This window comes from Elgaria multicarinata, chromosome 2 (assembly GCF_023053635.1).
Source record: "Elgaria multicarinata webbii isolate HBS135686 ecotype San Diego chromosome 2, rElgMul1.1.pri, whole genome shotgun sequence".
NCBI classification, from domain to species: Eukaryota; Metazoa; Chordata; class Lepidosauria; order Squamata; family Anguidae; genus Elgaria; species Elgaria multicarinata.
In genome coordinates, this window is record NC_086172.1 from 47,925,125 (window position 1) to 47,950,539 (window position 25,415).

Here is a 25,415-nt window from a genome sequence, read left to right on the forward strand (position 1 = left end):
ATGGCAGGTGCAGGAAAAGACAATGGGGTAAGAAGAAGCGGAGCTGTTTTTGCACTCAAACAGACCTAGTCCTTGTTAAGACATTATAGTTGCTTTAGAACTCCATCCTTTACTCAGAGGTATGTCCCACTGTGGCTTCCTTCCCACTAAGTGCGTTTAAGGTTGTGGTCTGTGCCACTATGGGGTGCCACAAGGGTTACGTTTAGCTTGAAAACAAGCTAAATTTAACCTTTGTGGCATTATGGAGTGGTTTGCCAATGAAATTCAGTGGCAAATTGGCAATTTAGACTTTTGCATGACCTATAGTGTTGCATGGAGTATGGCCCATGCCGGAGGTTGAAAATGGGCGCCCATCCTCTGGAAGTTGCCCAGTAGGCCTTGTTCATATGGCAAGGATGGGCAACATGTGGCTCTCCAGTTGTTTTGGCCTACAACTCCCAGCACCCCTCACTATTAACTCTGCTGCCTAGGGCTCATGGGAGTTTTAGGCCAATGCATCTAGAGAACCACTAGTTGCCCACCCCGTCATATGGGGAGATCCATATTGGTATGGCTTTCAAGATTGTGTTGCAAGTACCAAGCAAGACTCTCAGAGCCAGTACAGCTAATATGGCAAGTACAAAGAGAGTGTGAATGTATGAACATTTTCAGATTTGCTTGGCCTGTTTCACCTAAGAGGTAGTAGTTCTTCATCAGTTGTGAGAACTGAAATTTTGTCTTTACTTGCTTTTTTGGAAATAAGATAAAGGTGGGAGCTGATATATGGTATGTCAAAGTGTAAAACATGTTAACCTAAGGCTGAAAGAGCAGTATGTTGTGACACATTTAGACTTGTGCTTATATATTTTGTCTGCTAGAATTGGATGTCAGTTTGCTAGATGCAAATGTCAATGACATGAGTGAAACGTTTGAACAGAGCAGCCTCGTCAGCAATGATTCAGGTATGACTTCCTTTATTGTACTCTAGTAAGCATGAAATAAGATCTGAAGGGAAATGTTCACTGGATTTGTCGTTGGGACCAAAGCTTCATGTACGTGACCAAATAGTACTTGTATTAGGAGACCAATGTTGCTTTGTTCTTTATTTTCTTTTATTTTGCTGTTTGTTATGCCTGATGGGCACCACCAGCTATAATTGAGGCTGCAATCCTAGGCTTATGAGGGAGTAAGCTCCATTAGGCTCAGTGGATCTGGTAACTTGCTTAAGATTGCACTCTGATACATCTTAGTTGCTTGGACCACGTTAGTGTATTGCTCTCAGACTCTTCCTGCCATGCTACCTGCTTCAAATAATTGAAAGCTCTTCTTTGAGCCACCACTGTATGCTTTCTACAGTCAGTTAATTTTCCTCTGTCCTGTTGTTGCAACTCCTGTATGATGCTTGTTTGATCGCCGTGGCTTGGATGGTTTAAATGGATGTACTAACATGTAACCCAGGTCATCTTAGTTGTCTAGGTAGGGGCCATGTCGCTTACTGTATTCCCTATAAGACCCCATAATGTAAAGGAGCACTTTCCCTATTTTCATCCTTTTCCTGTAGTGCAAGAACCAGTGGGCCGAAGTGGGCCGTCCTTCTTCTATTAAACACTGCTTTGTACAAAAGGGAAGGAGAACACCCACCCATTGGCCAGAAGCCCATGTGCTGATGGAGGCTTGTTCACTCTTCCCAGTATGGAGTCCATCACAACTGCCAGCTGCTCCGTGGGTTGTTTTCAAAAGCCCTAGTTACCTAGGGGATGTTTATGGAACATTTAAGGGAAAGCTGTAATTTGGGCGGCGGGGTGCACATGTTGTGCTTTCCGATTTTAAAATGTCAGATTGTAAATATTTGTTTATACCACCCAGGACTTTAGAGAAGACAGGTGGTGTGTGTGTGTGTGTGTGTGTGTGTGTGTGTATGTGTGTGTGTGTGTGTGTGTGTGTGTGTGTGTGTGTGTGTATATATATATGGATGGATCCCTCAAATTCTTGGATGGATAATAATACTGCTAGTAAGGTTTTATTTGTATTGTGCCCATCACCATCTACAGCTCAGGGCAATTCTAACAAAAAATAAAAATACATATCATGTAACATAAATCACATCAATAATATAAAATCATTTTTTAAGAAAGAACGAAAAGAAAAATATATTTGAACCATGGCTATCGCTCTGTCCTTGCTCTTCCTGCTGGCGCGGGAGCATCGCCATGTGCAGGGAAAACCAATGATGCCATGAGTGACTCGTGAGGCATTTGGTAAGAGGTGGTGAGCCCCGCTGATCCCTCATACCGACTTGTCTTTGCTTTGATTTCATTCTGTTTTATACTTAAGGGCTTTATAGTACGGTTATTAGGATTTTAAGTTTTGTTTTGTGAACCACCCAGAGAGCTTCAGATGACGGATGATACAAAGAAGCAATAATTAAATTCTGTATTGGTCCCACGTTAGAAAAATAAGCTAACATAGCAACAGTGATGACTGCTCCTGCAGAAACCTTAGCAACTCCATCATCACCATACACAGTATTGTGCCTGGCACTGCCTCCACATTCGCCATGCATGGAAGACACCAAACAACACTTGGCGATGGTGGAAAAGCCATAATGACTTCACAGAACTTAGTCCATACCCTTTGCTACAGAGTACAAGCATGCTGCTAGGAAGAATCCACAGTGACAAATGATGCCACATTCTGATGATGTGGAAGGCCAAAATACTCCAGGAGTATCTCCCACCCAGACGGGCCTTGAATTCCTAGGTAACCCCAACACAGCAACAGAATCCTTTTGCTAGTCAAAACCACACGTTGGGCCTGTTCATTCAACACACTAAGCCATGTTTAGGCTGCTAACCTTTTCGCAGCAAGTTGTTAGTGAACAGGTTTAAACTGTGGTTATGTAGCCACCATGGTTAGGAATGGTCAACATGGCACACTAAGTCGTGGTTACTTTACATGACATGCTAAGCCATAATGTTCAGCTCAAAATGCTTAAACATCATGGTTTAGTGTGTTGTCTCAACAGGGCCCCATAGCTCAGTGCGTAGGAAGAAGCCTCTATGTAGATCCCCACAGGCGATAGGCTCTCCAGGGGAAGAGTTCAAGGCTAGCCTACTGTCTTCAGGTGCAGTGGAAGATGCTATTGCATAATCAGTCTTGAAGTAAAATTCAATTGCCAGTTGGGTTTTATACATGGGAATGAGAAGGAGAGCACTATTTCGTTCTTGGCCACTATTTCGTTCTTGGCCAGCCCTGGCGCGTGCGTGCGCACACACACACACACACACATTTTTGCAGTTCCAGGCAGAAGGGGGAAAAGAGGAGGTTTCAGTTGGGTCACAAGTGATTGGTCACAAGTTGTACGCATCTGGTCAACGGCTAAATCTGGATTTTGTAGAGAAATGTAACATGCTTGGCTGACAGGAAGTTGTATACTCTTTATTTATTTTTTTGGTTAGTGTATTTCTCTTTATTTCCCTTGCCTACAGATGATGCTGAGGGTGGAGACAAAAGAAACTCACCTGAACCAGAACTGAGTCTCAGAGACTACCAGATGGAGGTAGCCAAACCAGCCCTGGAAGGAAAGAATATTATCCTGTGCCTACCTACAGGCAGTGGCAAGACACGAGTGGCTGTTTATGTTGCCAAAGACCATTTGGATAAAAGAAGAGAAGCAAACAAGGATGGGAAAGTTATAGTGCTTGTCAACAAGGTATGATATCCCATTATCAGTGGTGGCCAAAGCACAGGACTTTGGGGACAAAATGAGCAGGAGGGCTGGCTTACCAGATTTTGATGGAAGTAAAGTAATGCAAAGCAGGGCAAACTTGAGACTTGCTGGATTTACTTGGTTTTTAAAATTATTATTACAAACACAAGTTGTTGTTTTTACTACAAGCCCAACTGGAGCCAGATGTAAAATGGTGGCTTGGGAGGGGAGTGAATTACCTTCTTCGCTCCATGAGCCATACACTGGCATTTTATGTATGCATTTATGTATGTATTATCTTTTCAGTTCACCTATAATAAAACATTATCTAGGCAGGCTGCAAGATAATCTGCTTACACAAATCCACATCAGAGTTATTACAGGTCAGAGCTTCTAACAGTCTAACTTAGAACTTTAAAAAATGGATGTTGACAATTGGGAGTTTGGAGGCCCTTGCCAATTTACTGTGTATCACCAGAGATCTTCCAGTGAATCCTGACCAACCCTGAAGTTAGATTGGGTTTAGCATTACCATCTAGAAGCCCCAACTCCACCCTCAGAAGACCATTAAGTCCAGAGTCTACAATTATTTAACTGCACCCTTGCTCGTTATATGTTTCATAGAAACATGGAACCGTAGGATGGCAGGTATTAATCTAATACCAAGAAGACCAGATTCTATATACTGAATGGTACAGCCATCCATGAACCAGCTATTTCTTGTGTGTGCCTGAAATGAGCCACAGTGTGAGCTGCCAACCTCACAAACGCAGAAGGCATTTTGAAGGCAAGACGTTTGCACAGAAATTGACCGGAGCCCATAATCATGGCATCTGTTTAATTCTATCTTCATCTGTGTTTTTGTTTGGAAACTGTTTTGCAGGTTCCGTTGGTGGAACAGCATTTCCGGAAAGAATTTCACCCCTATCTGAAACATTCTTATCGAGTAATTGGGTTGAGTGGATCATCTCAGCTGAAAATCTCATTCCCTGAAGTTGTTGGAGGTCATGAAGTCATTATCTGTACCGCTAAGATTCTTGAGAATGCATTGCAAAATGCAGAAAAAGATAAAGAAGAAGGAGTCACGTTATCAGGCATGTATCGCAGATAAACAGATGTCTCCTTGTGGGTCTGAGGCCCAGACTATATGTTATGTTATTCACACTTCTTAAAAAATCATGCTTATACTGGCCACTTTTGTTTAGGGGGAGGAAAAAGCAAATACTGGTGCCTGATGTGGAATGTGTTTATGGTCTAGAATAGACTCATGCACCCATTTCCTCCCCAACCCTCCCCCCATAGCTGTTTGCTCCTAAAGGTGTTGTTTACCACTAACAGCTGTCGGGAGGGATTTTTGGAAGGAAACTGATGTGGCACCCCAGTCCAGATTGTAGGTACACGTAGCTTGGTCTGAACAAACTTCTGAAGAGTGGCAACATGTAAATAGCACATTGGGGGGATCGTATTTTTCACTCGGGGTTGGATTTTATTTTTTTTATTTTTAAAGAATAGTTGGTAGTCAGGACATAAACATCTTCCATGCTGGCTTTAAGTCAAGGGTAGAGAACCTGTGGCCCTCCAGATGTTGTTGGACTACAACTCTCATCATCCCAACTAGCATGGGCAATGGTCTGGGATTATGGGTGTTGTAGCCCAACAACACCTGGAGTGCTGTAGGTTCCCCACCCCTGCTTTAAGCGATGGGCCTTTCCCATGAGCAAAAGCATAATGTGGGAAGCCTTCACAGATGCAGGTATGCTGAGAATCCAGGTTTCGCCTGGAATACTGACTCTCTTGTTAATGGTCATGTGAATAAATCCTTCCTGCCTTATGGTGTTGCACAGAAGAGTGGCTTTCAGGAACTCACTGTTATTCACAGAAGCCATGTTGTTGTGGGAAACGTAGTTGGTTCCAGTTGTTTTTTCTGCCCTCACAGATCTCTGACTAACAAAGGAACTAGGCAACATGACCTCCTCCTTCCACCTTCTTTCACATTGTGTAATAATGTTGCTGAGGCTGAATATTCAAGACTTGGGGAGCAGAGGAACCTGACCTTTTAGATGCCACCATTTTGGCCTTAAATTTTAGTTGAATACAGCTGACTCTAAGAAAATAATAATCACTGATAATATTTACAGTGACAGTTCAAACCAATATGTATGCATTTATTTATAGCCCACCTTTTGAAAAGGCTGCCCCAAAGCAGCTTTCAATCAAAAGCAATATACTGCAACAGATTCTATCTATTAAAACCAATAAAATAAAACTTAGAATCACAAATGCAATGAGCAGTTCCAAACATGGTCGATTCCAACAGCTGAAGCACTAAACGCCTGACAAAAACTTCCTGACAACTTTCCTAAATAGATAACTGGAGTAGATATGGCAGATCTCCTGCGAATGAGAATTGTACAGTTAGGGCGCCATTCTCTAAAATGGTCTTGTTCACAGAAGCTGGTGAGTGACACCTGAATAAATGTCTCACCTGCAGGGGAACTGGGAAGCACTTCCTCAAATATTAAAAACCTTTGAGGTATATGTATTGTGGATTTATCAACCAGCCAATTATACTCCCCTTCTACAAAAGTAAAGTGGATTATTTTATTGAGGTTTTATGTGCACAGGAGAACTGACCGATTTCTGATAAATGTCTTCCAGTGTTTTCCCTGATCATTATTGATGAATGCCATCATACTCACAAGGAAGGTGTCTATAACAATATCATGCGCCGTTACTTGAAAGTCAAGAGGGAGAATGAGAAGCTAAGCAAAGCCGGCAAACAACAAATTCCTCAGCCGCAGATTCTAGGGCTGACAGCTTCACCTGGTGTAGGAGGTGCAAAAAACCCTTCGAAGGCTGAGGAGCATATTCTGAAAGTAAGTCACTCATGAGATACTGCACAGGAGGAAGGACTTTTAAACAAACATGAAATCGAGGAAAGAGCACTGATTCCTCAGCTTGAGATCCTGGAGTTCCTCAGATTTGCAGACTGGGGAAGGGGAAGAATGAGCAGGTGATTGTTAGCAGTTTCTAAATAGTTATTACCAAGACTGCTGCAGTTTCAGGCATAATGGATTTCGAGGAAATTGAACTATAAGAGCAGTAGCTTGGGGAAGCAGTATACATTATGTGACCTGGTACTAAATAAATAAATAAAGGCATTCCTTTACAGAATTTCCCAATCTCCCTGTTATCATCCTTATATGGTTGTAGGACATGGTCTGAAGGTCCATGGACAACCAAACATCCTAAAGATAAGTAGGTTTGGGTCTGGTCAGTGAGACCACTTGGGAAGTTCGTGAACCTTTTGGAGTTCCATGGAAGAAAGATGGAGTAGAAAAGTGATCAGTGAATGAAATGAAAGAAGTGAAGGTGAAAATCCCTTGTCCTATGGCCTCATGTCATCATATACATTTCCCTGCCTCAACTCTTTGAAATTGGCTGCCACCAGCTATAGCAGGAAAACATTAGCTGGCATCAAATGAGATGCGAGCTTTAAAGACTATGAAATCCTCCCTTTCCCCCAAACACCCCTTTCCTTTACCTGGCAATCTGTGGCTAGTGCAGAAGTAGCAATGGCAAGGAGAAGGGAGGTTTGTCCTTCACCCCACTCCTTTATCACCCTAGCTTTCTCAGTCTGCTGGGATGATAGGGGCCCATGGACTATGTAATTTTCCAAAGGGGTACTATTAATTCTAGAGGAAACTACATATGTTTCTCATGGCCCATCAGGACAACAAAGCGAGGGAGGTGACGCTACTTACTGCTCTTACCCTCTTTTTCTGAGTGAGAGTTTCTGGGTGAGGAAAGGAGAGAATGTTTGGGGAAGTAGGGCTGGCTTTTGGAGGGTCATTTTCCTGAGCCTTGGAGGACTGGCTCAGAGAACTGGTCCTGATTTGGGGGCAGGGGAGGGGATTGAGCTTGTTTCTGTGTTAATCTGAGGTGAATGCCCAAACCTAGAAAACACAGTCTTATGATGCAATTGCAATACAGATTTTGAGTGGAGAGAGGGAGAACTTGGGAGGAGGGATGCCGTTGTCACCAGTAATCCTGTGTGTGGACGGGAGGGTGCGTGGCTCAGTGATAGGACACCTGCTTTGCATGTGGAAGGAACCAGGTTCAATCCTGGGTATCTTCAGGGAGATCTGGAAAAAAATGTTCCTGAAACCCTGGATAGCAGCTGCCAGTCAGTTTCGATAATACTGGGTTAGATGGTGCAATAGTCCGACTCAGTTAGCCAGCTTCCTATACTTTATCATCCCTCCCTCAGTGTGGAGAGAACCTATTAGCTTCCTCAGAGTTTTGAGAAGCGTAGGGACTTCATAAGTGCTCTGAGAGAATATTAATTTGCTAGATGTGTGAACTAGAGTTTGAGGAGGCTGAAAGAGAATTGTACAACATATTCTGTACTGCCTGAAATGGGCAACCAACTTTTAAACCCCAAAATAGCAACTTTGGGGCATTACTTGTGTACCCCAGCATAAAATGTGGTGAAGTTTCATCTTCTGCCCAGACTTAGACATGGGGATAAGGGGTGGATCTAGAGCTCCCACTAGAGGAATGATGGGAAACTCATTTTCACTGATCCCTGCTTCCCTCTGCCCCCTTACACACCTGCTCCAGAAGCTTCAGGGAGCCTCTGGAACAGAATCAGAGATGCCTGTCCATTATCTTCATCATCATCATCATCATCATCATCATCATCATCATCATCTCTTTTCTCGCTCATGGCAGTTTTTCTGGACAGACATGAACAGGCCTTGCCAGGTCATGCTGTCCTTTACTAATTCAGGAGTTTCCTGACAATTGAGAATGTTTTAAGTATGACTGCTTTCTGGATGTTGGTGTGGACGTATTTTGGTAGGCCCAGTTTCTGAAGGTTTTCTGTATAGTTTTTTTTATGTGATGCTGGTGACTGATGTGACTAATGGAATAATTGTGACCCATTCATGTTGCCATAGTTCTTTAATTTCCATGGCCAGTGGTGTATATTGTTGTTGTTGTTGTTGTTATCGTTGTTGTCATTGTTATTATTATTATATCCCACCTTCTTCCCAATACTGGGACTCAAAGAGGTTTACAAGATTAAAACATATACAATTAAAGCATATAAACATAAATTTACAAAAGTTAAAAGGCAATTAAACCCCTGTAATATTAAAAACATATAGAAATTTTAAAAAAGCAAATAACAATTAAGTGAGGAGCTGGAGCAAAGGTTCCAACCTGGTGCCTTCTAGGTGTTTTGGAAACAGCTTTCAGCATTCCTGACCGTTGACCATTGTGGCTGGGGTTAATGGGAGTTAAACTCCAAAACTTCTGCAGAACATGGGGAAGGATGTACTAAGAAAGGAGTTACCCCAAGCTATGGTCTGGGAGGAAACTGAGGAATTATATCCATGCTGTCAACTATACCCCTCTTCCAGGTTTTTTTTAATTATTATTGTTATTTCCATTTATATACCACTCCATAGCCGAAAAACTCTGGGCAGTTTACAAAGATTAAAAGACTGAACATTAAAAATCAATATACAAAATTCAAAAAACATAAAAACAGCTAACATTTAAAACTATTTTTTTAAACACTCAGCCAGGCCAAAGATAGTTCTGGAGTCAGTTAAAATTCAACATATGCTGTTAATTGCCTGGGAGAAAAGAAAAGTCTTGACCTGATGCCGAAAAGATAACAATGTTGGCGCCAGGCGGGCCTCAGTAGTTTCATCTGGGACCTTTCCTTACTCTTGGGTAGACCTAGTGAAAGGATCTTCTAGTGGACAGGCAGGTGTTCTGACTATGACTCTGCATCTCCGGCCTGTTCTGTCAACCAGCTGTGCTCTATAGAACCACAGGAGGAGGGAGAAGAGTCAAGGACCAAGGCAAAGCACTGGATGGGATCAAAGAGGTTCTTCAAGGGCCCAAGTCAGGTTGTCTCATGTAGTGGAGAACCCCAATCCCTTCGAAAAGGTTTCCCCTGGTATTTGGTTGGCTGGGGCCCTGACATGGGGTGGGGAATGAGCAAAAACATCACCTTCTCTCCTTGCCTTCCTTCAGCACAAGCCTCCCCTGGATTGCAGCCCCTTCTGCAAGCAGAAGGTTGCCTTCCCATTTGTGGAAGGGCAGCTCTGGATTCAGACCAATATCTTTTGTTGATTAGTTTTGCCTGTTGTTTTTAAATCTATTGGGTTTTTAAAATAATAATAACAACAACAACATTAATTTGTCCATTTGAAAAGGCAAAGATGGTAGGAATTTAAAAAGGCCAGCTGGGGATGAGGAAACCAGAAATCATTTGGAGCAGCTGAGCTGTAAACAACCATAAATCTGTATTATGGGATTGTCCAAAATTTAGTTACTGAAGCCAAAAAGCAAAACAAACCCAGGCCCATATTTCTTTGTGGTTGGTCACCCTTATTAATCATCTGAGGTAATGAAAGCTTAATTAGAAAGTACGTGTTAAGATTAATTTCCTGGCAGTTATGTTACAGCTTTAGGCAGCATTACTCACCAAATATATGTGTTATATCTATAATATAACCTTCATTCCCTCCAGATATGTGCCAATCTCGATGCAACGAGAATTATGACCGTTAAAGAACATGCCTTTCAACTGAAAAGTCAGGTGAAAGAACCTTCTAAGAAGTTTGACATTGCAGATGACAAAGGAAAGGTACAGGTTGTTGTTGTTGTTTTTATCATTGACACCCCTCTCACTTGTCTGCTTGTTTCTCTTTCTGGAGAATAAATACATGTGTCTGCTTCAGTTGTTTTTCTGAAATATAAATCCAGAGAGGCTAACAATAGAAACAAGGATGGATGGTTGGATGGATGGTTGGATGGATAGATGAGGTGAGATGCAGACGTGCTCCTCTGTAAATGGAAGGCTTCCTTCTTTTTGCAGAGCAAAACAGGATCCAGGGGAAGACTCCCACTGGAGAAAGGTAGCAGAGCAGCAGTCCAGTTCCTCTTGCAACCCTCAGTGCCATTTCCCACAGTTCCCGAGGGTCCCCATATCCTTTGGAACAGCTTTGAAGGTTGTGCTGGGGTCTGCAGGAGGAAAGGGATGGGGGAAATGGCCACCCTGCCCTCTTCCTCCAACACTAGCAGAACTCCACTCCATTCAACCCATAGTGATGGAGGGTCTTGCCTTGTTTGCTCTTTGGTTTCTCAGCATTTCAAGAACATTGATATTACTTGTTTATGTTCAGTAGCAGAGACAAAACCACAGGCATGATTCCCCCCCGCCCCCTGTGCATATATGGGGAGGAGTGCATGGGAAAACCTATTAGAAACCTCTCTTGCTAAGTGGCCACATGGAGTACACATGTGCAGGGGGCACTACAACTGGCCTGGTCATTCACAGGGAATGGAGACCCTCCTGCACCTAGCAGAACAGGTCCCTGCTAGTCCTGTTACATTCAACAACAAAAATGAACAATCAGCATGTTGTCAGATTTGGAGAGGACTGGGGCACTGGCTATGGCAAGATGAGGCCTCCATCCCATATGAGTAGCCAGATAGTAGCATGTGTGCAAGGCAGTGGGCTGGATGGTTCTTCAGTGGCATGTGGCAGATGGTGGCAGGATTGTTTATTTATTACATTTTTATACTGCCCAATAGCCAAGACTCCCTGGGCAGTGTGCAATTAAAACCATAAAATACAACAAGTATACAGTACTTTAAGAATACACTATAAAACCAGGTAAGTTACAGTCCTGTGTGAAAAGATATGTTTTCAGGAGAAGTTTAAAGGATGTTCCATCTTCCGCCTTCCAAACCACATGAGGGATTGTGCCCCCGCTTCAAAACAAACAAACAGGTGGCAGCTAGTATGTATCTCAGGGCCACCCAAAACCAGCCTGGGTGAACTGAGACCTGCGGATTGTGTCCTTGCTTGCCATGGAAGTAAAAGGGTATTTCTGAAATGGAAGTTTCCACCTGCTTCAAACATGCATTATCACCGTGGTTTCAAGAAGCTCATCATTTCACGGCATGGCAACCTGCCTTCCACTCCTTTCCTTGAAGCATCCAACAAACACAGGCACAGGAGTGCCTGGAAATTCGGAAAGTTTAATGGCCCAGCTTAGTTGGTTATTTTTGTTGTTCACTCCTGTGCTAGATGAGGGATAGTTTTTGTCCTTTAGGTGATCTTTTAGCTGGATACTTTTGTAAAAATGTATGGTTTTAATTAAGATGTGATGGTATATTGAATTTGGATTTTCTTTTCTTTATTTTAAATTATTCCTTTTTAAATTTGCGTTGGAACTCCTTTCAGTTGTGTGAAGTGACATCATCATCATCATCTATTTATTTGTTACCCGCCTCTCTCTCTCTGCTAACTACTTGTAACTATTGTGAATTCTGCCCCCAGGAGCGGAGTAGTTCTACATTGCATGGGGACCTGAACTGCTTGATGTTTTAGGGGAACAGCAGAAGGATCTGGGGAACAGCTAATCTGTTTCGTCCTCATTCCCTTTGCTTATTGTCTGCATTATACAGAATTCTACATTTCTAGCTCCAGCTCTGTGTCCATGGAGGGCAGGACTGCAGCTATTTGGATGACTGAAAAGATTCTTTAACTTCAAAATGGAAAAGAAATGAAACTTCACTCAGCCAGGCGATGACTTTATAATGCTGATATTTTAATTTTTTCATAGAAGTCTTTGAAAAACAAGAGAAAGAGATGGCGGCTCAGCAGCGCCTCAAGTCCACCCATTACCCACGCCTATGCACAATAAAGTCATCTGCATTTACATTGCCCCAAGCTGGCAACTTGGTGCTCTTTGTGTCCCTCAGACCTCTGGGACCTCAAGTTGCCAATCCTCGATCCATTATGGTTCACAGCAGTATTGTTTAAAGTGAAATGTGATGGTGACTTACAATTTACTTATTTCCTCATTGACTACATAAGCTATACATTCACATTGCTATTAATTAGTTTGCTCTGAAATGACAGGGCCACTTTACTCATTTTGAGGACAGCAAATTTCTCCAGATGATATTAAACTAAAGGAACTCTTGTTGATGCTGGCAGAATATCCCGCATATCTAATGAATGCCCATGTTTTTCATTTTTAGGATCCATTTAGAGAGAAACTCATAAAAATAATGACAGAGATCCAGGCCCATTGCCAGTTCAACCCAAATGCTGAGTTTGGATCTCAGACTTATGAACAGTGGGTAGTTCAAGAGGAGAAGAAAGGTACATTTTATGTTTAAGTATTTGTAAAGCATTGCCACTTTGGATATCCAAGGCTATCCCAGACGTCTGCCTATTCGTTTTTTTTAGTGTACTTTGTTTCCCCTCCTAGCTGCTAAAGAAAAGAATCGCAAAGAGCGTGTCTGCGCAGAACATTTGAAAAAATACAATGATGCCTTACTATTTAATGACACAATCCGAATGATTGATGCATATAACCATCTTAACAATTTTTATAAAGAAGAGAGGAATAAGAAGATGGCAGTGAATGAAGATGATGAGGATAAGCCAGTAGCATCAAAACCAGATGAAATGGATACATTTCTTATACATTTATTTTACAGTAAGTAAGAGGCACCTAGTAAATTGTTTTATACATTTCCACAAATCTGTATACTGTAAACAGTGACCAAAATCTGACCATTCATTATAGTTAGATCATGGCGGGGATGTTCAGAAATGAGTGATTTGGAGATAACAGCTAATGTTGACACAGTGACGAGATGAGACTCTTTACAAATACATCAGTGGAACTCATTTCTCTATAGCATCCTAGGTTATTGTCTCCTGCTCTTCATGGGGCTGGTCTATATACTATATTTACTCCATCATGGCTGTGCAGTTGCGCTCTGTTGTTTATATGACACAGCCTCCAATTCACAGCCACATTGTAGTATTTCCTGCGAAGCTGTGCATTTCCGATGTGTCATTTTACCATGAGTTTTTACTTTGTTCCGATGTCACCATGGTTGTTTGTGCATGTGTCAATGGTGGCCTCAGATTAAGAGAGTGGGCGTAGCGAGGAGGCAGATCCCAGTGCAGGCTAGGCGTGAGAATACAGGGCAGGGGGGCGGCTCTAGGTGTCTATTTAGTAATGGCCACCGTGGCGACATTAAAGTCTCATTCTGGAATGAAAGTAAGGACAGTTATGTATAATCCATAAATTCAATGAGCTATAGCAACCTAGCCATGCATTTGCAAGCTTTCAAAGCTACAATGCTGTGCAGAGTTGCCAGAAAAAAAATGCTTTTGGAGGTTTTCAGTCACTCAATGTTTGTTGCACATTGCTGCCATGTAACAATGGCACTGCAAATTTTCCTGGCTGGATAGCCCATGCTCACTCCTGCCATATAACCCTATTGTTGCTGCTTAGCAGCAGCGATGCTAAAGGTTTTGGGGGGCATCATTTGTTAAAGCAGTGCTATATAGACACCCCCATGTATTCAATAAAGGACATCTGTTACAAAGATTCACTAACAAGAAGCACAGCTGCCTTTCCTCTAAAGTACAAGCCTTTATTAAAAACATACGCACGCACACACACACCAGTGGTCTGCACCTTTCCATTGCTATGATTCAGGATGTGTGCAAATTAATCTAGCAATAAAAAGGCAAGGCTGGATTCAGAAATGAACATCTGACCTATTCACTATTTATTTATTTATTTATTTGCTAATGAAACCTTTCAAGCTGCGCACAGATCTACCCATTCATTTTATCCATTTTGAAAGCATGCAGTTTTATCAGGTATTGACAAATAAGTGTCTTGTGACCATCCAGATGATGATGGACTGCATCTCCCACCATCGACTATGCCGGCTAGGGCTGATGAGAGTTGTAGCCCAACAACATCTGGAGGGCCACAAATTGCCCACCCTGAGGTATGAGCTTGCCTATTTTATCCCCAATCCTAAAATGTATTTGGGAGGTATGCCATGGATTTCTGTGGACAGGGAACATCACAAGGGTTTACTATTACTGGCCTGGTTCACACGGAAGTGTGGACAACCATGGTTTAGTGGTATATCACACAAGCAGGAAAGAGCCTGAGTGAACCCTTCAGTTGCATGCACTCCCCTCTCCTCCCACATGGCTGGGTGGAGGATTTTGCTAGCATTTCCTTTCAGTTTCACAGAATCTCAGTTTAATGTAATGTGCAACCTGAAAGTCCGTATTCTCCCATATGAACCTGCCCATGCCCTGAGATATTCAGGGGAGGCCTCTCTCAATCCAGCAATCATCACAGGCACGTCTGGTGGGAACGCGGGAGAGGGCCTTCTCGGTAGCTGCTCCAGGGCCCTGGAACTCCCTTTCCAGGGAGGCTAGACTGGTTCCCTCCTTGCCACATTTTCTGAGGCAGGCAAAAACTTTTTTGTTCTGGCAAGCCTTTGGGAATATTGGAATTTTTGTTGTTATTTGCCTTTTAGTTTTTTAAAAAATGTTTTAATGTTACAGTTGGTTTAACTCTATTGTAACGTTTGTATATTTCTATTTTATACGTTTTAATTTTGTAAAGCCGCCTGAAGTCCCAGTATTGGGGAAAATGCGGGATATAAATAAATAAATGAACTCCATTGTTACTTTACTTTTCCTAGCCATCATTACTCAGTTTCTATTCATTTATGATGTAAACTAGCCCCTGTGATCATATATTAAATGTTGGTGTATGTACTCTGCAATTCTCCTAAAGCTTTTTACTTAAGTGATTCATTGACTTCTGGTATTTTAATAGCCAACCAGAGGGAGCTGCAACAATTAGCTACCAACGAACAATATGAAAACGAAAAGCTGTCAAAGTTGCGCCTAACATTAATGAATGAGTTCACAAAGGGAAATGAAGCAAGGGGAATCATTTTCACAAAGACTCGGCAAAGTGCATTTGCCCTCTGTCAATGGATTAAAGACAACCCCAAATTTGAAGACATTGGAGTGAAGGCTCACTACCTTATCGGTGCTGGACATAATAGTGAATTTAAGCCCATGACTCAGGTAAAAAGCAACGGTGACATACATTGCCAGATTTTATTTACCATGTAGTTGCGAATTGAACATGTACTTTAATAACTGGAGCAGAAATCTTAACTCCCTCTGATCTTTGCCATTTGACTTGGTGCTTGAACAAACCCCAGAAATTAGTTGAAATATGCACAAAAAATGGTATTTTATAATTATTTATTCATTTCTTCTTTGTTCTCCTGAGAACAAGACTATTCTGATACATTCTAAAGATAGAAATTACAGATAAACCATGAATATGCTAAGTCTTTTATTTATAAGCCTGGGTCCCTGCTTACCTGACACCTCTGTTTAAGTAGTGTCCCCAGTAAATAAGCAAGAAGATGCCGATTAATGAGGTATCAGTGCCCTGCATGGTGAAATAGCTCTTCTCTCGTGCATTTAGAAGATGACATCATGCTGTCCCTCATCGAATTAAGGTCCCTTTTCAAGCTTCCTAAAGGGGAGCGGAAACTACAGAAGGGGAAATAGAGGCTGTCTCTGGTTGAAATTTCTCTCCCAGGATGTTTCTTTCCTACTCGTTAAAGCCCTCAGAATACTGGAATTAGAGGAGACCCAAGATTCAAAAAGTTTTTCAGAATCAAGTACATTTCTAGGAGCCAAGAAAATGTTCCCTATGAGCAAGAGCCCAGAAAAAAAGGAAACTCCATTGCTAGATCAAATAGAAATGAGGCTTCCTTCTTTTCTTTTAAAAAATGTTTTTCAATTCTGTTTTTATTCTTTTGTTCGATTTGTCCACCACTCTGAAACTCTTGAATGGGGAGTGGTATATAAATATTGTAAATTAAATAATTGAATAAATAAATAAATGTCATCAGACTTGATCTGTGTTTGTCATTTCAGTTGGGTTGTTCTAGATAGTAGAGAGGGATGAATATGAAATTAAAAGTTGCAAATAATAATAATAATAGTATCTTTACTAAATAATGGTCAGGGGCATGTGATGCTAGGCCCCTAATCCAGAAAAGCATTAGTGAAATGAGTGGGGTTTGTTAATTCCAATCTTCCCATCCCTAAAAATAGTGCAACCCCACCATCTCCATATACCACTCCATGGAAGAATGGTGAGATAAAAAGATGGATATATAAAATGAAGCCCTGCTAATGTGAAACAGCTATGCTGTTGTACAACTCCTATTATTATCAATGCAATGCATAGACTAGATGTCTCCATTGGCTTGTACCTAGGCTGTCCATAAATAACTATGTTTGTCAGCTGTGTTTTCCAAAAGGACAGTGAAAGTTTAAGAGATTACCAAAGTTTAAACAATTAAACTCCTGTCCTTTGTTTTACTTTTGTAGGTTCCATGGAGACATCTTGCATTTGTGTATAAAAACTAGAAACAACCAATGTGCTTTTATTATGCTTATAGAAACATTATGAGTCATTCTATTACAAATAGAAGGTGTCTGTTTCTTTTCTCTCTGTTTTTTCTTCCTGGGCCTAGATTTCCAAGGATATTACCTTTTTTAAAAAACCACTTTCCTTTGTCATCCTTGTTAATGTACAAGTTGCTTTGCCCACTACAGTACATAAAGCTTGTCACATCTGAATCATGTGCCAAACATAGTACAGCCTATAGTTCTAGAACAAGGTTGCCAAACATCAGGTGTGTGGGTGTGTGTGCGTGTTTATGTGTGTGTATCTTATCAGGTCCTTTGTGAGTTCCCCATGTGGCCTGTACTGACTACAACATTCCTCACAAATTATGTCTGCCCATCTTCAGGGATGTTCATTCTCTTAAGAGGCTATTGCAGCTGTAGAAAGTCTGGTGTCTTCCAGATGTTAGACTATAATTCCCATCACCAATGGTCAGGGATTAAGGAATCCAAAATATCTGGAGGGCACCAGGTTGCCTACCCTTGATCAATTAATTGCATGGCTCAATTATGTATGTATACAACATATCTTTTTTTGTTATCTTGTTATAAAAATTTAAGAACATAAAATTTTAGAAACTGTAAGCAACTCATTTTTTCTAGTTTTAGTATCTCTTTGAGGTGGATTTATAATGTTGATGTCTAGTTCAGTTGGAATCTGTATTTGTGTGTGGGTGGTGGTGGTGGTTAATAACTTGTATTTGTTTTTCTCCTGGGCATCTTCTGGATAGGGAATTTGGTCTTCCTTCCCTATTGGGTTAGACTGTCCTGTTGCAGGAGAGTCAATCTTTACTATTCCATACTTTTCAGAAAGTTTCCACTGTCATATGTTAACTGAAAATTGGGTTCCTTTGTACATTAGTTCAGAAATAATGTTAGGTATATAAGTGCAAAAACTTTATAAACCATTCACTGAACTTAAAGGAATCGTCTAATTTGTGTGTGGATGTGGAATGTGCTTTCATTCAGAGAATGAACTTGTTGTCAATTGGTTTCCACAGAATGAACAAAAAGAAGTGATTGAAAAATTCCGCATTGGAAAAGTCAACCTACTTATTGCTACTACTGTAGCAGAAGAAGGCCTGGATATTCCAGAGTGTAACATCGTTATACGTTACGGACTTGTTACCAATGAAATAGCTATGGTGCAGGTATGTTCATCTGAATGCTCAGATTTTTTTCCTCCAGAGGTTCTGTTTTGTGATCTTAAAGACTATATAGAGAAATGAATTTGGTTATTAAAAATCATTATTAGACAAGATAAGTGGAACCTCCAACAAAAGGTAACAGTGCAGAGTGCTCCTTTTCATTGTTCTAACTACCTAGCAAACCGTGTCCTGTTACAGGATACCCCATTCCTTTTCCTGTCCTCTAGTTTTTCTTTCTTCTTCTAATAGACACTCACCATTTTATTGCCACTGAGCATGCTCATTCCTCATTGGGCTACTTTTGGTTTGGGTTTTTTAAAAAGAGCTTAAGGGGGAGCCCTGATGGATCAAGTCAAGGGTCCATCTTGTCCGGCATTCTGTTCACACAGTGGCCAACCAGCTGCCCACGGGAAACCCACAAGCAGGACGTGAATGCAACAGCACCTTCCCGCCCATGTTTTTCTTTATTATTCTAACTATTGTCAATGAAAAATTCACCCAGTAACAGCTTTATAAAAGATCCTAACACTCTGAATATATCTTAAAACACCACCATTGTGTCAACCCACAAGTATGTTATGTCTGATTTTATGCTCTGTAAAGATATGTGTTCCCTGTATGTTTTTGCTACTGTGGCAAAGGAGCTCCTGTTAGCACAGGAGTAGATGGTAATAACCCATTTCACAATCTGGATTCCCCACCCCAGCTGCTATTTGAATTAAATATAAAGGGATGGGAACAAATTTAAAGAGGTTAGCCATGGTAGCTAAACAGAAGTTCCCTGTTCAGAGTCATTATGCCTCTGAACACCACTTTCTGGAGGGTGGTCTTTATGAACTACTTATAGGCTTCTAGGAAGCATCTGGCTTTTCTCATTGGAAAGAAAATACATAGTATGATTCAATATGGCACCTTTCAGCAGGAAAAGGAAAAAAAGAAACAACATCTCCTGTTGGTACATATATTTGTGAGAGAGACCATAGTTCAGTGGTAGAGCATATGCTTTGCATGCAGACCCCCAGATCCAAGCTCCAGCATCTCCAGGTGATAATCCTGACTAAAATCCTGGAGAGCTGTTGGCAATTAGTGACAACAATACTGGACTAGATGGACCAGTGGCCTGACTCTGCATAAAGTAGCCTCCTGTGCTTATCCTGTATTTTATTTTTTGTCTCCTGTCTATTCAAGGCTCGTGGACGAGCTAGAGCGGATGAAAGTACCTACGTGCTTGTGGCATCGGGTGGATCAGGAGCTCTTGAACGTGAAAATGTCAATATGTACCGTGAGAAAATGATGCACAAAGCAATTAGGAGTGTCCAAGAGATGTCTGAAGAACAGTATTTACGTAAGGTACGGCCTGTGCCAATGTTGTGGTCAGTATTATCCTAGGTGCTCCACTCACATATAACGCAGAGAGTGGGGATCGCTCAGCCTGCCTCCAATACCAAAAGTATTCTGGGCTGAGAAGGAAGCACCTAGGATAAGGAATAGTGAATTGGTAAATTGGAAAGGGCTATAGGAAAAAACTCCACTCTCTGCTTTATAGTATATATCAGGGTATGGAACTGGAATAAAAAAGCTTTGAGGCTGCAATACTATAAAGCCTTACCTGGGAGCAAGTCCCATTGTTCAATGGGACTTATTTCTGAGTAGACATGAATAAGATTGCACAATATATAAAAATAATAAATGTGTATACTAGCAGGGATGGGGAACGTGTATGTTTCAGGATCTTGGACTGCAACTCCCATCATCCCAGACTATTGGCCATGTTGGCTGTGGCTGATGGGAGTTAAGAGTCCATTAGGGCCTCATGTTCCTGATATACATGAAAGGGCCAAGACAAATGAACAACATATAAAATGCCACTATCGCAGTTAGTTTGACCCTGGGAAAAACTATAGGAGCAGATGTTTTCTTGTATTTTTAGAATCAGTACCAACCCCTGGTTTATTTCAAAATATTCTCCTGCAAAGCAGGAGAAAGGAAGAGTTGCTAGTTATAATGGCAACCTATAAACTTAAAGCTATAAACAAAGCTAAACGAAGTAAACCAACATAATACAGATTTTAAGTATTCTGGTCAATTAGTCAGTAGTCAGAAAAACAAGTGTGATTTTTAAATGACCCTTGTTTCAGTTTCCCAAAATGAACTTTTTGAAGTTTGGAGTAACATCAAAAATCATAAGGTTTACCTCTTTTGCACCTTGGCAGATGATAACTTTTTGTGTGTTTGTTTCACCATTAGATCCGAGGCTTCCAGTTACAAAGTAGAATGGAGCTAAAAATGAAAGCTAAGAAAGAACAGTGTAAAACATACAAGGAAAACCCATCCTTGATTACGTTCCTCTGCAAAAACTGCACGGAGGAAAAATGTTCAGGAGAAGACATCCAGGTTATTGATGACATGCATCACATCAGTGTCAAAAAGGGATTTGCGTAAGTATTGTCATGTCACCTATTTTATCTTGGGCTTGTGTTAGTGCTTGTATGGTTACCAGGGCTTTATAGCTCAGAGGACACAGCACCCTTCCTTCTGTTAAATCCTCATCCATTTCGATAGGAAATAGGAGATACAAGTGGAACCTTCAACATAACAGTCCTATTCAGTGTTATATAACCCTTGAGAAGACCTTGGCTTTTAGGCAGCTGATGTTACTTTTTGGGGGGAAATGAAGTGTGCATACATAGGGGTCATTGAATAACCTTGGTTATCCTGAACCTTGGTTATTCAATGGCAGTACCTAATGAAGTTCAATGGAACAGGATATTACTGGATGTCCATAACTTTGCTTCCTTTGTCAGTCTGTTATTTCTTTAAAAATATACACTCACCTTTTCAGGAAATTCGAACTTAGTGCCTTTCATTCCAACATGACATACGTGCATTTTAGTTGTTAGATCTTTCAGTGTTGTTTATTGCACATTAGCCTTTAGGCAGTACATATTTTGTACACATGAATACACTTTGCAATAAAATGTATGTATAGAAGACTTCTGTATGTTTATTAGAGTTTAGTAGCTTAATTTTAGCAGTTGTGTAGCACTTCCTGAGGTGGTAGGACTGCCATCACCACACATACACACACACACACAGACAGAGTCACCTTTCTGGCATGGTTAAGGAAGGAAGAATTTTCTCAGAGTTCCTCAAAGAAGCTGAACAATATATATTAATAAATAAATAAATAAAACTGTAAAAGAGAAGTAAAGGATTACTGAATAAGCTTTGCATTAGCCAGTAGTTGGTGGCCTTCTCCCTACCTATATTTCATTGTCTCCGACCTACTATATCCAGGAAGGAATGAGGATGGGGCAACTAGGGCATCCTCTGGGTACGTGGCCATCCTGCGTTATGCAACATGCTGGACATGGACAGCTTTCCCCTTGCTGCAGCCTGGAGGGAGTGTGGCAGCCAAATTTGACTCTCTAAGAATGGGGCAAAGGCAGAGAGGTCTAGTGAAGCAGGGGCAGGCATCTATTGGTAGATCTTCGGGTGACTTGCAGTAGATCAGCAGGGGTTACTGATTTCCAATAGGTAACAATAGCATGGGAAATCTTTATTTTAAAAGCCTCAGTCTTGTGTTGTGGATATTGTATATTTTTAATTTTTTTAAAAAAATATATAAACAAAAAAAAGATTACAGAAATGGAAAGGTTGATTTTACAAAGAGAAAATAAAAATGGAAAGCTAGTTGGTAGGGGTATAATGAGTGTGGTGTACAAGATATTATTGAGTATGGAAAAGCAAGTATATATTAAAAGGATATGGGACCAAGATATGGAAGGACAGTTAAGTGGTCAAGAGTGGGGGAAGATATAGGATCAACGTATTTTAAAGAGTATGTCGATAAGAATAAAAGAAAATTACTACAAATTAGTATGGAGTTGGTATTTAACACCAGTAAGATTACACCAGATAGATAAGAAACATTCTGCAAATTGTTGGAGAGGGTGTCAGGAAATAGGCACATATTTTCATATGTGGTGGGATTGTAAAAATATTCAGAAGTTTTGGCAAAAGATATTTAAGAATTCATAACTAACTTACTAACAGCAGCTAGACTGATAATTGCTAGGAATTTGAAAGAACAAAAGGAATATAAAATAGAATGGTATAAAGAAGTCTGGGATATAGCTATTAATGATAGGCTAATGGAGTGTATGAAAGTTAAGAAAGGAATATTAAATCAGAATGATTTTGAGATTTGGAAACCATTTGTTAAATTTGTATTAGGAAAAGGGAAGGGGTGTTACAATATGTGTTACAATTTTGGAATGGAGAATAATGGTCCCAGGGGGTGGGTTGCACTTATTATTATCATTTTTATTGCTGTTAATATTATTATTAGATTATTGTATTGAGTAGTTTTCTTTTTTTGTTCCTTATTGGTTATTATTGTAGGGTATTGAGTTGATGTGTTGTCGTTATTGTATATTTTTAATTTTTTTAAAAAAAATATAAACCTAAAAGCCTGTCTTGGCTTTGGCTGCCCATATGCTAGTTATTCAATGTTCCTCACCTGTAACATATGAGCATTTGTTGGTTTCACCGGGCCTTTATGCATCTCTACTGACCACTTTGATTTTTGTTGTTGTTGTTAAAATCCCTGATAGATAGTAATTCAGATGTAGGTTTGTATTTGCATAGATATGGCTTATGGAGAGCTAACTGACTCTGCTCCTCCCACCCCCACGCTATTTTGCACCTGCCTCTGACCTTATAGTTCCAGTAAACAACAAAGTAGATCCCATAAGGCCAAAGTCTGTCCACCTCTGCAGTAAAGCACTCCAAATTGGGCATTGCTCAGCTAGAAACAGCCGGTGTGATCAGAACTGAGTCTTTTCAGGCTTTGGATTTGTTGCAGTGGGTCTTTCCCCACCCATCGCCATCCCCAGAATCCGGGGGGATTTTGTAACTGTAGGAAGTCCTTGGCCCTGCTTACCTGCTATCCAATGTGGAAACTTTTCTGTGATGAATAACTCCATGCCTATGAGAAGAACAGAAATTCACCAGGTTATAATTTCTTGTACACTTCAATTCTTATTTCTCAAACTTTTTAGGGACCTTTATATCATAAGAGAAAACAAGACCCTGCAAGCAAAAGAAGCAGATTATCAAACAAATGGGGAAATTATCTGCAAAGATTGTGGACAAGTAAGTGTCTCTTATCACTGAGTTAATTTGGGTGTCCTTTATTTTAGGACATACTTAATAACAATGATCATTTTATTCAAATGTCACTTTTCTTATATATATATATTTATTTATTTTTAGGCTTGGGGAAATATGATGGTGCACCGAGGTCTAGATCTACCCTGCTTAAAAATAAAAAATTTTGTGGTTGTTTTCAAAGACAAGAAAAATAGCTCAAAGAATATCTACAACAGATGGAGAGAGCTGCCCATTAAGTTTCCACCTTTCAGATTTGAAGAACAGGATGTGTCCAGTGATGAAGATTAAGAAGGCCCAAGAGAATATAAAGGCAGAATTTTTCACATTCTGTGGGCTCCGGGGCCAAATTCACACAAGTGTGCTTATGACTTAATGACTCCAAACATCAACTTATAAGATGCCTGTGGGACAAGAGCTTTCAGATCACGTCAGGTTCCATACTTCTGAATGGAGGCAGTTTATGCAGTTAGCTGTGAGTTATTGATGGAGAAGAAATATTGTGTGTTATACATGCATGTTTACATTAGCCCTATGAGATATATTTCAGGGCTTTGCCCTGAATGGCAACCAAGAAAAAATTTAAATATATAAAATAAATATTTTAGCATCAGGAGAACACCAAGTGTGAATAAAATCAGTATTTAGTGTTGAATTATTTTGCATGGTGGTTTGCATTCTAACCTACAGTGCTTGTCTTTGGTGGGACAAGAAGACCAGAGAGTTGTAAGGCCAATATGGAACCTATTCACCAAACTACAGAAGCATTAAGCAAAAACATTTTCCCCAATTATTTTGTTACCCAATGTGAAATTAATATGTATGTATTTCAGCTACATAACATTTTTTACTTTAGGTTGTTTGAAGTGCAATTTCTACATGACAATAATAAAAAATGGTAAATCTATGATATTGACTTTCTCTTCTCTTTTTGGGGGGCGATGTTTTAGTGAATTAAGGATACATTCCCAGAAGGAAAGGAAAAAAATGAATAGTTCATGAAAGCTCTTTTTCCTATAGTGCCAACTCCCACCCACACCTGATGCCCTCCCCTAGACATGTCCTGGGCTTCCTAACTGAGCATTTTGAGGAAAAAGAAAAGATCTAGTGCAACAACTTAAATGTGTTCTCCCATAAAGAAGAGAGTTGAAAGTGCAAACATTTTAGCACTTGCATATTTGGATTTCTTGCACTCACTTAGGATGTTTCCACACTAACCATTTAGTCTGGAATGGACATAAATTATTTGGTCTTTATAAACAATTCAGACATCATTGTTAACAGAGTTTTCCATGTTGTCCTCCTGTCTTTTTCAGACCTGATTTGTGGCAATTTTTTGCCTTAAAACACTATTGCAGTGCCAACCTGACCAGTACAGACTGGGAAAGTGCTATTAAGTCTTTTCAGGGTCAGGGATGTCAGAGGAATCTGAAATGAACTCAAATGTCTTTGAATTACTTACTGTACTTGCTGCATTTGAACATATCTCCTACATCCATCAGTCTCCTATAGGTGCTTATTTAAAATTGCTTATATTAACATATAGATTTGAAAAGGAAGTGTTAGATACTTCTTTCCTTTTTTTTAATTAAGGGTGATGTAAATGATTATTCAGTATTAATATGTTTTAGGACATTTCTTTCTTCTTTGTTTTCTCTCTTGTGTCCCCCCTTTTTATGGGTTTTTAAAAATTATTGTTATATTTGCAACAACAAAATTCAGGACTACTTTTTTCCTTGCCCCTTTTAAAGCAACTAATTAGTTCTTTCACTTCACTCACTATGGCTATGACATCCCAAAATTGTCCCTTAGTCAATTTCTGTTTCATAACTTGTTTTTAAAACAAGCAAAGGAGACCACTCTCAGAGAAGTAGTCACACTACACTAAGATGAGGCAGCCTATGTGGGGAATAGGCCTAATCTACTTTACCTCAGACATGAGTTACTACATCAAATTTAAGAATTCCCTTTATTTTCAAGACATTTCTCCTTCCCTTCAGTGTGTGTGTGTGTGTGTGTGTGTGTGTGTGTGTGT

General features: G+C 40.4%; 2 protein-coding genes across 4 annotated transcripts in view; one reads left to right on the forward strand and one right to left on the reverse strand.

Moving 5' to 3' along the window:
- Window positions 1-24,287, forward strand: part of IFIH1 (interferon induced with helicase C domain 1) — a 35,596-nt gene extending 11,309 nt beyond the window's left edge. For 2 of the 3 annotated variants that reach the window (XM_063116475.1, XM_063116477.1), the window contains 13 exons: window positions 858-941; window positions 3,468-3,691; window positions 4,572-4,782; window positions 6,347-6,564; window positions 10,239-10,355; window positions 12,764-12,887; window positions 12,997-13,227; window positions 15,397-15,653; window positions 18,062-18,211; window positions 19,397-19,558; window positions 20,456-20,646; window positions 23,272-23,365; window positions 23,486-24,287. In XM_063116475.1, coding sequence (XP_062972545.1) covers window positions 858-941; window positions 3,468-3,691; window positions 4,572-4,782; window positions 6,347-6,564; window positions 10,239-10,355; window positions 12,764-12,887; window positions 12,997-13,227; window positions 15,397-15,653; window positions 18,062-18,211; window positions 19,397-19,558; window positions 20,456-20,646; window positions 23,272-23,365; window positions 23,486-23,671 — 2,249 coding nt within the window. In that variant the 3' untranslated portion in view covers window positions 23,672-24,287. The remainder of the gene's footprint in view (window positions 1-857; window positions 942-3,467; window positions 3,692-4,571; window positions 4,783-6,346; window positions 6,565-10,238; window positions 10,356-12,763; window positions 12,888-12,996; window positions 13,228-15,396; window positions 15,654-18,061; window positions 18,212-19,396; window positions 19,559-20,455; window positions 20,647-23,271; window positions 23,366-23,485) is intronic. The other variant, XM_063116476.1, reaches the window with a different exon arrangement.
- GCA (grancalcin) overlaps window positions 1-25,415 on the reverse strand; it is a 216,414-nt gene that overhangs the window by 43,890 nt on the left and 147,109 nt on the right. The gene's annotated exons all lie outside the window — the stretch shown is intronic.